Source organism: Gymnoscopelus microlampas, assembly GCF_963454915.1.
Source record: "Gymnoscopelus microlampas genome assembly, chromosome: 16".
Lineage (NCBI taxonomy): Eukaryota > Metazoa > Chordata > Actinopteri > Myctophiformes > Myctophidae > Gymnoscopelus > Gymnoscopelus microlampas.
Window position 1 is genome coordinate 35,090,380 of NC_139953.1, and position 14,740 is coordinate 35,105,119.

The following is a 14,740-nucleotide window of genomic DNA, read 5'->3' on the forward strand; positions in this document are numbered from 1 at the left end:
TCTGCAAATTTCAAAAGATTTGTATACATTTTATTCATTTGAAAACTTTTGGTATAGCCTACTTTAAGTACATTTTGATACCAATACTTTTGTACTTTTACTCAAGTGAATTTAGAATTCCAGACTTTTACAGTTGTAACAGAGTATTTGTAGGCCTACATTGCAGTAGTAGGTATATAGTAGCCTACTTTTTCCACCACGACTATTGTTTATTCCCAGGCCTTGGACCCGTGTCGGTACGGACTGGTCCGTCTGCTGCTGTTTAAACGTGCGTTAAGGAAAGTCATGTGTTGGAGGAGACTGGAGAGAGAGACGGACTGGGGGAGGCCTCCCCCGAGTTTCCCAGTCTTTATTTGCGGGGATTCATGTTCGGGGTCAGGGGGGTGAGAGTTGAGAGAGTGGCCATGGCATGGAGGTTCTCGGGGAGCTGATCGCTTGACGTTTGATGTGTCAGTTCTCTTCTGCACGCTCGCTGCTCTCAACCTTGAAATGTCTAGTGGCGTTAAGTCGGGGTATTGCATTGCATCACTCCATATCAAATGGCGACCTTTTAGCGTCTTTTTTTTTTCTTCTCTTTTTCTCCCATTTTGGAAAGTGCCCAGCAGTGGTGTAAAGGACTAAGTACATGTACTCAAGTACTGTACTTAAGCACAATTTTGACATATTTTTACTTTACTTGAGTATTTCCAATTTTCAATACTTTTACTTCTACTCCACTACATCTCAGAGGCAAATATTGTACTTTTACTCAACTACAATTATTTGAAAACTTTAGTTACTAGTTAGGCTACTTTGCAATTATCAATTATTATATCATAAAACATACAGTAGGCCTAACCACTTAGCCCTATTTTATACATAGGCTATTTGAAAATAGCCGATCTAAAACCTCACAAGTGTGGCATTGCAACATTGTGAGCTTGTAGATCTGCTATCAAATATTTTAGAACTTTTAGTTTTGGTACTTTAAGTACATTTTGATACCAATACTTTTGTACTTTTACTCAAGTCAATTTAGAATTCTGGACTTTATACTTGTATAGCGGAGTATTGATAGGCCTTTTACTTAAGTAAAGAATATGAGTAGGCCTACTTTTCCCACCACTCCAAATGACGACCTTTTAGCGTCTCAACGAAACTCCTTTTTTCCCTCTTTTTCTCCCATTTTGGAAAGTGCCCAGTGATATTTCAGCGCCACTCTGAAAGGCAGACAGATCATTATCGTCGTTGCTCTGGGAAAAAGATGTGGGTTGCAATAGTTTTGACGAGAAATGAGCAAATTGGAGATAAATTGCAGATTTTCCTATATGCTGACATTGACTTTTTGTTTTATATAAAGATGTCCCAAGGTGAGGTTTAGGGGCTCCTGTCTGTCAATCTCAAACAATATTACCTGCAAGGTCAGGGGTGCCCTTCCTACTGGGACTACCAGGCTGACAATTAATGGAGATGCTGTGCAGCGGTCTGCTTTATTTACTGGCTGTCCTTTGGCAGTGTAGCCTAATAGTCCTGATCAGATATGAATCATTCTTCAATTATAAAAGCCTTCTGAATGCTGTCACCATAATTGCAACATGATATGATATCAATCATATAATCCCGGCCCCATGGGATTAGCAATTGGCCTGGCCCAGTTGTCACTGGCCCACATGGGCAATCATACCTGCAGATGTAGACCAACAAGTAAATAATTAGTTTAATATCATACAAATTCTCATCGATAAAGTTACTCTGTAGATTTAGATTATTATTACAAAAACTTCAGACGGTCAGACCTATATCTTCTTTGGCAATTTGAAAATAGCAGATCCACAAGCTCACAACAAGTCACTTGTTGTGAGCTTAGATATGCTATTTTCAAAGGTTTTTTTATGCATTTGAAAACTTGGGGCATTCTGCATAACGAGTACTTTTACTTTGGTACTTTAAGTATATTTTGATGCCAATACTTTTTAAAGTAGACTACATTTTGAATACTGTACTTGGATGTGACAGACTATTTCTAATAGGGTATTGATACGTTTTCGTAAAAAACATTTGAGTACTTCTCCCATCACTGGGTAGACTAATGAAGCTTGAGTGGGAGTTCTAGCTGCATGCATGCTATGCTCTGCATGGAACAAATGACGTCAGCATGAAATATCTGGGACGTTGGCGTGCGCTTGACAGGAGGAAGACATGATGAGGATGATGAGCGGTGGTTGTGTGGTGGTGATGTGATGACAGTGGTGGAAAAAAGTACTCACATTTTCTACTCAAGTAAAAGTATCAATACTGCAATGTAGAAATACTCTGTTACAAGTAAAAGGCCCGTGTTCAAAATGTTACTTGAGTAAAAGTAGGAGCATTGGCATCGAATTGTATTTTTTCGTGTTATTTTTTATGCTTTTTCATGTCGATGAATTGAATACACTGTGTATTCAATTCCTGTGTATTATACACAGGACCACAATGGAAACAAGTCCCCTGGACTTTTTTTGTTTTATCCTTTTAGCCCAAATGTCTGACTGTTCTACGGCGTGTTGTTCACATTTCTGTCTAATAAAGTATTCAATCAATCAATCAATCAATAACATTTGTGTTGTTAAATCAAGATTATTGAACGAAAAAAAAGTTGTGAGTTTGTACAGAAGATAGGCCAAAGCATATAAAAGTGGTTCAACTGATTGATTTCCTGGTGACCCCCTGGAACCCCTTCCTCAAGGATCCCCATGGGGGTCCCCGGACCCCACTTTGAGAACTACTGTGACGGATGCTGCTATAACAGATATAAAGTGGTATATAGGCCTACTGGATCACGAGATAAGATCAAATAAGATACGACAGATCGTAAAAGATAAGAAAAGAAAATAGAACCTTCTTATGGCTAGGAGATCCCCAAAGAGAACTTGGCTTGTATGAATATTTTATCTTTGCAGGGAATGTCAAGACTCGAAACACTGAGATGAATAATTACACACACTGGCTGTGCTTTAAATCAGTCTGACATATATTTATGCTGTATCTTGTTAATATGTTCGTTGCATTGTTAGCTATATAGGATCACTAACAATAAAGGTATATAGGCCATATATAAGACCATTTTTGAATAAGGTGTTGTGAACTTTTATGTGGCTTTCCAAACGAAATGTTAGATTTGTATTTGTTACTTTGCTATGTAATCACATTATGTAGGCCGAATACTTGAAAATTGTATCGCTCTTTTCAGATGCGTGCGTTTACACACAACCAAGGAAAGCACTAATAACTATTCCAGTGGAGAACATTGGTTGTCCTCACGATAAAGCCAATATAATGTGCTCTGAAAAATAACAGCCTGTATCTAGCAGCACGTGGGGGCTGCTTTCTTCAGGAGGGACAGTGGTGTAAACTATAAGTACATGTACTCAAGTACTGTACATGTACCCAAGAACAATTTCGCGGTATACTTTTATTTTAATGGAGTATTTCCAATTTCAATACTTTTACTTCTACTCCACTACATCTCATCTCGTCAATTTTGAATTCCAGACTGTTACTTACTTAACAGAGTATGTCTAGTTGTCTACATTACAGTATTGGTACTTTTACTTAAGTAAAACAATTGAGTACTTTTACCACCGCTGAGGAGGGATGACCCATATTTCATTTGGATAGGCGCTCGTTTCCGGCATCCATCAAAACGCATTTATCTTCACTGCGAGTAGTGTTGCCATATTTTGTGAGAGACATAAGCAACCAGGCCTGGAAAACAAGCCCAAAAGGAGCAACTAATAGGCCACATCATGAGCACTTTAAAAAGCATTGGCCATTTTCAAATAGCCAACAAGCTCATGAGGCATTGTGAGCTTGTAGATCTGCTTTTTTCAAAAACTCTTTCAATAAAATTCTCCATGGGCACAAACCATGTTCATGAAAAATATTTGAGAAACACTGGTTTAAATAATAATGAAAACATCTGGAAACAAGCCTAAATAAACAAGTACACTAAGTTTACTAACAAGCCTAAAAAAAACTGCAACCCGCAACCGCAACTACCAATTTTTACAAGCAACTTTACTGAAAAAGAAGCCCAGAGTTGCTTATAATAAGCCGACATGGCAACACTGACTACAGCAAAACACTCTGTTTATAATATCTGAAATACCACATACATTACTCTTCATAAAAGGCTTCAGGTTATTTATATATTTTTTAAAGAAGAAAACGGCTGTTTTTTTCCTTCTCTTCAAGGTTGTAAAGCCTATACAGTTGCCTGGCTTTAGGCACATTTTCCAGAAAATAATATGCTTAATTTGGTTTTCATATACCATTGAGGCCTAGGCTATATTATTAATGTGCAATTTGAAAATTTCCCCAAAACATGATGGGTATATATGTAAATTAAGTAAAATAGAATGGAAGTTGCTATTGTTTTTCGCTTCGACATGGTTTATAAGTTAACATGAAATTACAATTTGAATATAATTAATTCGAGTGTCAAGAGGGCGGAAAAATGATAGTTTTGTACACATTATGCAAAATGGCATCACATAATACGTCCTCTCAACAACTGTTCCTTATGGCGTTTTATGAAGAAAAATTACTCTCAAAGGAACACAATTTTTTTTACGTGAATATTGATGGGAAATTACACTATTTTGTTTGTGTTTTTTGAAGGTAGAGCAGAGAGCTGTCATTCTGGAAGTACAATGTATCTTTATAGCCTATAGAGCCACATAAACAAATGGCCACATGATGCTATTACTAAGGCCTATAGGCTATTAATACTATAGGCCTATACTACTACTTCTTCTTGATAATAATAATAATAATAATAATAATAATAATAATAATAATAATAATAATAATACAAATGGCCCATCTTAATTAATATTAATCATAATAATATTCAGGCAGGGAAAACAATATAAGTTCTAACTTACATATAGAGTCTAATTGAATTTTTGCTGCAACTCATTTAAATGAATATTTATCAGTGATCATAACAGCACATTCAGAGCCATGCAGCAGTGCTCCAGCAGCCTCCTCCTCCCTCATCAATACAGCACGCATTCAATCGTTATGTCGCTGACATTGATAAATGAGCTCCAAGCTCTCTTTTTATTTTTTCTCTCCCCTCCCTCGGCAGCCATGCAGCCAGCTCTAGTGTGTGTGTGTGTGTGTGTGTGTGTGTGTGTGTGTGTGTGTGTGTGTGTGTGTGTGTGTGTGTGTGTGTGTGTGTGTGTGTGTGTGTGTGAGAGAGAGAGAGAGAGACTGCGTGTGTATAATAAGCCTATAAACAACATGGAGATGCAGATAGCAAAGCCCAGTGAAACGAAAACACCACTCAATCGAAGGAGAAGCTAAAAAATCAACTACACTTATTGAAATGGAACGAAATTATTAGATATTGGGAAATCATAACGCCCCTCTCTCTCTCTCTCTCTCTCTCTCTCTCCCCCCTCCATTAGGCCTACCCCATTCCTTAGGCCACTGTTTCCCAAACACTGGGTTGTGCTGTGGACACATTTTTATGGGTCACAACAAATATCCCTTTAGTTTTTGTTTCCTACATTTTGTTTTTAATTATTATTAGCGTATTTCAAAACATTTTTTTTAAATAGAAAAAAATGCAAATGTTCATGAATTATAAACAAATTCAATGATTTTTCAAAAATAATTTCATGAATAAATACAAATATTCAAGATGTAGTGAAAATAGCCGATCTACAAGCTGTGAGCTTGTAGATCTGCCATTTTCACTAGTTTGGGTCCCAGGCCAAACGTCTAACGGGAACCACTGCTTTAGGCGATATCATATTTTTCTCTCTCTCACGCACGCGCACGCGCACATGCACGCACAATGCAACCCCATCATAACGGGCCGATATATGCGATCCAAAGTTCCAGCAAGGTTTTGTTAGAAGGTAGCATGGGGGTCTCCTCTCTCCATCCAGTTTCTTGAATTCCGAGTAGGCCATCCATCATCCCTGTCACCATCAATCGAATAAGCCGAGACAACTGCAATTCCATCCCGTATCGACCAAAACCTCGGTATACGTGACCTGGTGTACAAACTAATGTTTTTTGCTTAAACTGTTTTCCCTCCACGGCTTGACGCTGACCGCTTTTTAAATGCCCTGTTGTTTTCACACTGAAATGTTGTGGAATTTAAAACGAGTAAAATATAGCAGCACCACCAGCAGATGGACGAATCATTCCAGTCTTTCTTTTTGTATTAGTTGCAGTTTTTCATGGGCTTGTTTCGAAAGTGTAGTTGCTTATTTGGGCTTGTTTCCTAATGTTGTTTAAATCAGTGGATCTCAACATTTTTATGTCAAGGACCCCCCAATTAATTTATATTTGTAGATCCAACCTTCAGAAAATATTTTGTGCCAGAGACCCCCCCACCATTAAAGATTTTTTTGATTTGAAAATATTCAAAAATGTCCACTTTTTCTCAAGATTTTTCTTTGAAAATAACAGATCTTTAAGCTCACAACATATCGCATCATGACGCCTTGTGAGCTTGCAGATCGGCTATTTTCAAATGGCCAATGCAGTGGCAGCTCTTGACAAAGACTCTCCCAACATTCCCTTTTTTTCTAATTCCATCTTTATTTTGGTTTTAGTGCAGAGATCATTTTCCCTTCTCTTGGTGCTATATAAAACTATTTGAAACATTGTCAAAAAAAATGAAAAAAGAAAATCACTCCGATATCTCTTACAACTTTTCTCTCCCAGCATATTCCTTTTTTTTAAAGGAGAACAACATGTTTTTTTTTTCTTCTTTTAGATGGAAGTAGAGTAAAAAATTATACGAAATTGATGCAGTGCATGGACAACAGAAAGTAACAAACTCTGGGTACAAAATTGGCTTTAGAAGTCTTGGTCTTCTCTGTGTGTAGTAGGTTGTAAATCGGTGGTCGGCTGGTCGCCATGCAAGGATGGCGAGCAAATTCCTTTCCAACAGTACATGGAATGAACAAAGTGACAAACTCTCACTCTAAAATCTAGTGGTCACAAGCGCAAAACATGGACACAAACAGCCAAAAAATAAAGAGCACAAGTCTATACACCACAACAATTAAGAATACTCTTATTGAGATTTAAAAAGATATTATTCCACAGTGTTTCTTTTAAGGATGAGAGTGTCTTTTGTGTGTCTCTGTGGGATGTGCGCAGCACTGTACAGGCGCGCAGGGTCGGTTCCTTTTTTTCAAATCGTTCCAATGTACAATTTCTAGGGGTGAATGATACATTTTTGGGAAAGCTTTACTTTTTCCTTTGTTTTTTTAATATAAAAAAAGTTCTTGTCCCGTGGTCCACAGTTGTACAAAAATAAATAAATAATTTAAAATGAAAACTAAAAGATGTGTCAAACTGCAGTTTTGAGGTCACACTTGGCTTCCGCTGTTCATTTTTGGAAGTCCTTTTCGTTTGTTTTTGGAAAAAAAGATTCTTTTTTTTAGTCCTTGAACAAGTGACAGCCTCAGGTCCTCTTTGAGTCTCACTCCATAGTTAAAGTTTTGTATTGTGGGTGGGGTCTGTGCAGAAGTGGGCGTTCCCTCCTGGCTGGGTAGCTACAGTGAAGTGGGCTTTCCCTCCTGGCCGGGTATGGTGAAGTGGGCGTGGTCAGGTGGGTACAGTTGCGATGATGTGTGGTTGTAATCACTTTTCTTATTGGTATACCACAGCCAGGTGGAAGTATTCCCTGAGCCAACCATGGAGGCCTGGAAAATCAGAAGCAGATGAACAGTCAGTCATAAATACTTGCATGTATTTGTATAAACAAGAAAATATAGATATTCATATCACACCATGGCGTTATCTATAAAACAAGAAACAATGGTGGGCTATAAAACATATATCATTTTATATAAATGCATACATGGCCTACAGGTGCACTTTCTTACACCAAGTATGAGGTCAAATGCAATGATGGTTCATAAACATGATCAGAAAGATTAGATACATCTGAAACCAACAGGCTGGGACACAAATGGTTTGTGGAGGCTGGGACACAAATGATTAGGCTATACTACAGAGAGCAGTCTTGTGCAAACAAAATTGAATAAATGAGGGCTTTGTATCAAAAATCGAAGTTTCATCCGTTCTATTAGCTATGCGAGTTTGTTGATCTGCTATTTTCACTATTTCTGAAATTTGCGCAAATTGCGTTGAAACGTTTTGAAATCTAGAAGAATTGAAAATGTTTCACCTATGATAACGTGCATGATCAAAATAGGGATACCAGGTTGAAAGTGGTTAAGCTGTTGGTTGGCCCCCTTCTCCATATAGTTCTTTAATTGATAATTAACTGCATTCCTAGTGTTGTTGAAATAACAAATGTATAAACTTCAGTGCAATGGTGATAAAGCCAGCATATGCTCCAGCCAGGTAATTCCCACATCAGAATTAAATAGTGCAGATTCAGTCATGTTTTCTGTAATGGCTAAATGTTATGGCTGTGACTTTATAGCGCGTGGCATACTCTCTCATATTATACTCCAAACAGCCATTCATGCAGTCCTGGCTAAAATTTACTGCCTCAGTCAGCATACGGTCTAGCAGATCAAATTAGGGGAGGGCGAAAAAGCATGCGGCTCTATTGAGCTATTACTGTAACTAGTCAATGATCATTCAATGAGAAATAATTGGATTAAACAGTTGCTCCCTGCAGAAAAATATATACTATATAGCCAGCATTTATTCAGATTTAGAGTGCGATATCTTTATGCAGCAGACCTGCAATCTTCAAATTTCATTAGCAAAAACTAGGGGAATTATCAGAGGGTGGGGTGGGGGGGGCTCCAGAAGTGGGTGGTGGTAAGGGGTGGGGGGGTCGCTGGTGTTGGTCGAAAATTGGCCCCGGTGAAAAAGCGAAACCAATGCAAGCTCCCCCTATTTACATATAAAGAGCTCTATTAATCAAGGTAAGTGTCATTACTGCGTGGCTCATTGAGCAGTGGTGGGTGGGTGTTAAATAAAATTCTCTGTGCTCCGATGCCTCCGGCAGGCGATACGTCTTGATTTGTGAACTGTCAGTTGGCGGTGGAGGAGCGTGATGGGGGCCGGGTGGGGGGTGGAGGAGGTGGTAGCAGAGATGTGGGAGGTAGAGAGAAAGAGAGAGACCTGCGTGGGCTGGGGGGGAAGCATTACCCAGATTCTTAATCAGATCGGGGGGCCATAGAAGGAGGGGGGGGGGGGGGTTGGACGAGAGAGAAAATAGTGGCCGGGCGGGAGGCAGCATGACGGAGAGGAATGGGGGGAGAGGGGAGACTTGGGGGGGATGGAGGAGGGAGAGTAGCGAGGGAAATGGCATCGGCGAGGAAGTGACGAATATGGAGCGACGAAAAGAGACTGCGATAAGAGAGGAAAAGACAAAGTGGAATGGAGAGAAATGGAGGAGAAGTGATAGAGAGAGGAGTAAGGGAACTGATGAAGAGGTAGAGGGAGTGAGACAAAAAGAGAGATGGGACTGGAGTAGAAAAAAAAGAAAAGAGAGATTTAATGAGGGAAACTGTACTACGCAGCAAAGTCCTATTCATGTAAAGGTTCACTCAGGGCTTTGCAGTGTACTTACATCACCCTGTTCATCAGGCCTGCCTCAGTGGAGTGGGGGGAGGGGGAGGGGTGTTTACATGTAGTGCCACTGGCCGTCCATACCCATGTTCATTCCCATGCCACCCATTGGTCCTGTGATGGGTAAGAACAGACATCGTTAAGACAGCGGTTCCAATTCTGCAAGTCACAAACACTTGTCTGTCCCCCCCTGTGTCTCGCCTTGACTGTCACAGCTTCTGGTACCTTTGCTGTGCAGCACCAGTGTACAATGTGTATAAATTAAGCCTATATATATTTTTTTTTTGCCTACAATGACATGCCCAAAATATGGACACTGGGTTAATGTGGTTAACCTGTCTATGGAAACAAAAATATATTCTCATATATAATATAAATTACCCACAAGTAGCCTACTATTCCTTTAGAAAGCCAGATTTTTACAAATGCATTCATTGAACATTACCAGAGATATTGACTATACGAGTATTATATCCAGTGAATGGACACCAGACTTTGCTTTTTTCTCTAATACCTACTTTTGCTCAAGAGAAAGGTTTTATTTGGTTAGCCGCTTTGATAAAGAAATGTATTTATTCTTGTGCAAACTGCAAGCACAGGCCAGGGGCACGCAAGACTCCAGAGCAGAGGCTTAACCACCACATTATCTCTGAATTCAATAAAGGCTTTTTCCCATTTAGCACATGCAAAGACTGCCTTGGTTTGCCTTTGGTTAAAAACTGAACAAAATGAAAAATTCTAACAACAACGAACATGAAAACAGGCAGGAAATGGGATTGTAGATCTGTGCTTTGGTGCTGTTAATGAGGGTTATGGGGTCTGTCCACACCAAGCACGATAACGACAACATCAGCGTGGATGCTCACATAATTATCCTTGCAGTCAGGGTTCGATTTGCATGGGTTATTGTGGTTAACATACGCTTTTAATGGAATTATTAAATTGTGATATTATCAAACATACCATAAATATCAAACATATCAGACAGTCTACCTTTCTCAAAAGGAAATGCATGTGTTAATTTAGTCTGACCAGAAGGATATGAATATCCTCACCAGCCATAAAAAGTAATGACCAGATGGGGGTCAGTATCAAAAGCAGAGGCATGGATTTCCACCCCATACTCCCCAGCAAATCGAAACCTGGTTATAGTATTGTGCTTGGTGTGGATGGCCCTTTATTTCTCAAAACCAGAGTGAACGATGTCTTGGAATTATATTCTTCAAAAACGATTCCAACATCAACTCCACCCAAAACAATAAACAATAAACAGGAAGTTAGCTCAAAAAGTGACATTTCTCACCGCCAGGTCGAAGGCCCATATGCTGTTGTCCGTCAAGAACGAAGCCTCCCATTGGCTGGCCATCGGGACTGTAGGCTGAACCCTGATTCACTATAGTAGAAGAAAACAATTTTTTTGTTACATTTTACCAACCGCTGCATTGCATGACCCATTGACCATAACATTTCAAGCCATGCATTGTAGGTCAAATACACATTTTTATATGTGGGGCAATGATTAGACAGTAGACACAATGGCTGTTTCTCAATAATACCAAGAATGTAAAGAACATCAAGGTGATGTGGACAGAACATTCTCTCGTTTGCTTGAGGCTGTCCAAAGTCCACATACCCTCTCTGTAAAGTAAGGGGATCAAGTTCACATCTGTATATTTGGACTGTGCTTGACTATATGCAAACTTTTGAATTGGGAGCGTACTTGGGGTAACTTGGGGGCAACTGGTGATGTTTCACAAGTTCACGAGAACACAAGCACAAGAAACAGATGTTAAGAAACATCCAAAGTCCAAAACATCATCTCCATCTCCCTTTCATGACTTTGATTTGATGTGTGACATCCATCCAAGAACAGCTTTAAACTAGATTAATCTATTTCACACAAAGATCAGAGTGCAATGTTGCTCAGTGAGTAGAACAAGGCACTATAACACCACCGGGTTAGGAGTGTAACACCCCTTGTGGGGGCCGACCTGCTCGTATGATAATTTGACCTTCTTTGTACATTAAGTGTCCACCAAATGACATGACATATGTAAATAGAAGGTGCACTGTGGAATCCTGAGTGTTCATTTAACTCTGAGAGTGCACAAATGGAACCAAATGGACCCTTAAGTGTCCACTTGACTGTGTGGGTGTGGGTGTGGGTGTGGGTGTGTGTGTGTGTGTGTGTGTGTGTGTGTGTGTGTGTGTGTGTGTGTGTGTGTGTGTGTGTGTGTGTGTGTGTGTGTGTGTGTGTGCGCGCGCGCGTGCGTGCGTGCATGCGTGCGTGCGTAATATTTTGTGTGATGAATGGATTGAAACAATTTCATACCTGCTCTGTTTGACTGGTCAATCATCGGTTGTACTATTCTCCTCCTTGCATTGATGAACCTGGAGGAACAGAGCAACGTTATAGCATTATCTTCTAATGACAGACAATTGGAAATCGACCTGTTGAGAAATCAAAATGTTTATGTTTTTGCGTAAAGTGTATGTCTCTGAAGAAGTCACTGTGCTGTCGAAATGTCAGTGACTATTTTTCTGCACTTATTAAAAGTTATTAAAAATATTCTAGAGTGTGCTCTAGATGTTCAGGACATCTCCAAATGTCAGTGCATCAACCAAAACAAGCTGAATTGAAAACATGACAAGTTTGTGTTTGTGTTTTGGAGCCGTCACAGCCCAAACTCCCCCGTTCTCTCTCTCTCTCTCACTGTCCGACTCAGTCTCTCTGGGAATTAGACTAATGATGTAGTCTATTCCTATTGACACAATCTCGGGTGTTGGGGTGGGTGGGGGTGTAGTCACAATGCTTTAAAAAAATCTATTGATTTAGGTTTAGCTCTATAGCCTCAGGCTGTAATAAGGCTAACTGCTCTGCCAATGTTTTTTTAGCTATTGATACTCCCCAGATGACAGACCGCTATATGTGCATTCACTCTCTTTGATAACTGTATTAGTAAGAGAGAGCTGGGACTAAAACCTGGTGATCTTCTTATAAATCCACCGGATTAGAGGTGTGCTGCTATATAATTAGCGCTGCTCGGCCAGAACCCGATAGACTGAAATGCGAGACCCATTCATCGAATTTGATGAGAGGATTAAAATTGTGGTGAGGCGATATCGTCTCAATTAATCTCAATTCCAAACCCTATGTGGATCTGTCTGAAAGCTTTAAACTTGAGACTTTATTGCCCCACAAGGGCTAATTCCTTTCCACAGCACTGTACTTGTTAAACAGCAACAATGCATATAACAGCAATACAACTGCAATAGGTTCCAAACTGTCTGTGTGTCGAGGTGTCCCTGAGCAAGACACTTGACCACTTAAACCCTGTTATATTTTGTTGACCCCCTGGGGGTCTATATGAGCTTGTAGATCTGCTATTTCCACTGAATGTTCACCCTCAGAATAGGGACACTAAAGGGTTCCTGTGCTTAACCCCAAACTGCTCCCTGAGCGCTGTATTAATAGCGCTCCCTGCTTGGAATAGTTAGGATGGGTAAATGCATGGGACAAATGTCATGCATGTGCAAATGTACAGGGACAAGAAATACCCCAAAGGAGTGGGTAACACATTATTGATAGTATCATAACTACATACAATTAAATTAAATTATATGTCAGATGATATATCCATACAAAACTGGATGCAGAGCAAAGCTATAGGACCTGGTTTCGTGTGATCATTTTAGCTGGATGCACGCGCACACACACACACACACACACACACACACACACACACACACACACACACACACACACACACACACACACACACACACACACACACACACACACACACACACACACACACACACACACACACACACACACACTCCAATGGCTAGGCCATCCATAACAAGGGGTTCTGGGTGCTAAGGCCAGAATATGTTTTAATCCATCATGTCATACATGTAAAATGAGTCGGGGGGAACTGAGGGGAGAGGAGGGGGTGGTTTATCTTCTCCTTTAATGTTTCTGATTGTCCCAGACGGACAGAGAAGATAGATGGTGTATGCAGAGCAGACAGACCAGCAGACGGCAGAGAGGAAACCATCTTATATTATGCTGCAACCCTCTTTCCTATTTGCACCAAAGCATGTCTGCAGAGAAACAGAGGTTACTCTCTGTTCGAGTCAGATTAATTCACAATGTGAATTATACAACAGATCCAGAGGAGAGAAAGCCTTCACTAGTTTTAACCACATGAACCTTAGAAAAGCAGGGAGCCAGGGATAGACCCCAACGGAGTATATAGATTTAAGTGGTTAACATACATTTTGTGTGTACGCCCCCATGTGCATGTGCATGTGCATGTGCATGTGCATGTGCATGTGCATGTGCATGTGCATGTGCATGTGCATGTGCATGTGCATGTGCATGTGCATGTGCATGTGCATGTGCACGTGTGCTCATGCCGACAGTAATAGGTTCTGTGACATCACACAAATAGAGGGGTCGTTCTAGATTTGCTTACCAGTTGTTCACTTGAAGGATCGTGAGGCCGGTGTCTTGTGCCAGCTGCTTTTTCTGTTCCTCTGAGGGGTACGGATGCTGTGTAGGGACAAAAACAAAACCTCATGAAAAAACAATGTCAGCACTTTCAGCCAAAAGCAGCAGTCATGTAGAACAGTGCATAACCACTTATCCCTATATACTGTATATACTTAGTTGACCGGGGTCCCCCAGAGTCCTGCTAGCCCCCAACCTTTCTAAAGTCTACACCAAATCCCTTTGCCGGAAATAGCCGATCTACAAGCTCACAACACAGCGCATTGCAACGCGCTGTGAGTTTGTAAATCGAACGATCGACCCTGAATAGGGACACTAGAGTTCATGTGGTTAAGTGCTGTCTCGCGTGCTTGGAAGAACTCACGAAATGCAATCACATGCTGACACGTTGACAATGATTGTGACCGCATTAAGAAACCCAACTCCTTTAGCCACAGACACACACACACACACACACACACACACACACACACAAGTGAAAAAGGTACCCAGCTACTGGCCGCATCTGACTTGGCGCCGCCTCCTCAGAGCACTTCTGACTAAAAGCGCGTGGCTTTGTGTGACAATATTTGACATTATTTGACATTACTTGACAAATGATCGGATAGAATACAAAGACACACAATGGCGGTTTTGTTTAAGCTCTGAATGAGAGCCGGCCTCCCAGTCCCCCCACCC

At 40.5% G+C, this 14,740-nt stretch overlaps 2 protein-coding genes across 2 annotated transcripts in view; one reads left to right on the forward strand and one right to left on the reverse strand.

Annotated features, from left to right (window-relative positions):
• Positions 1-6,601: 6,601 nt before the first annotated feature.
• Positions 6,602-14,740, reverse strand: part of meis2b (Meis homeobox 2b) — a 28,733-nt gene continuing 20,594 nt past the window's right edge. Inside the window, exons 9-13 of the mRNA XM_084083192.1 lie at positions 14,028-14,104; positions 11,879-11,937; positions 10,850-10,939; positions 9,548-9,660; positions 6,602-7,694 (exon numbers count right to left, since the gene is read on the reverse strand). Coding sequence (XP_083939318.1) covers positions 9,602-9,660; positions 10,850-10,939; positions 11,879-11,937; positions 14,028-14,104 — 285 coding nt within the window. The 3' untranslated portion in view covers positions 6,602-7,694; positions 9,548-9,601. The remainder of the gene's footprint in view (positions 7,695-9,547; positions 9,661-10,849; positions 10,940-11,878; positions 11,938-14,027; positions 14,105-14,740) is intronic.
• Positions 7,961-14,740, forward strand: part of LOC311063661 (uncharacterized protein) — a 159,269-nt gene continuing 152,489 nt past the window's right edge. Inside the window, exon 1 of the mRNA XM_084083191.1 lies at positions 7,961-7,966. Within this exon, the coding sequence (XP_083939317.1) occupies positions 7,964-7,966 (3 nt within the window). The 5' untranslated portion in view covers positions 7,961-7,963. The remainder of the gene's footprint in view (positions 7,967-14,740) is intronic.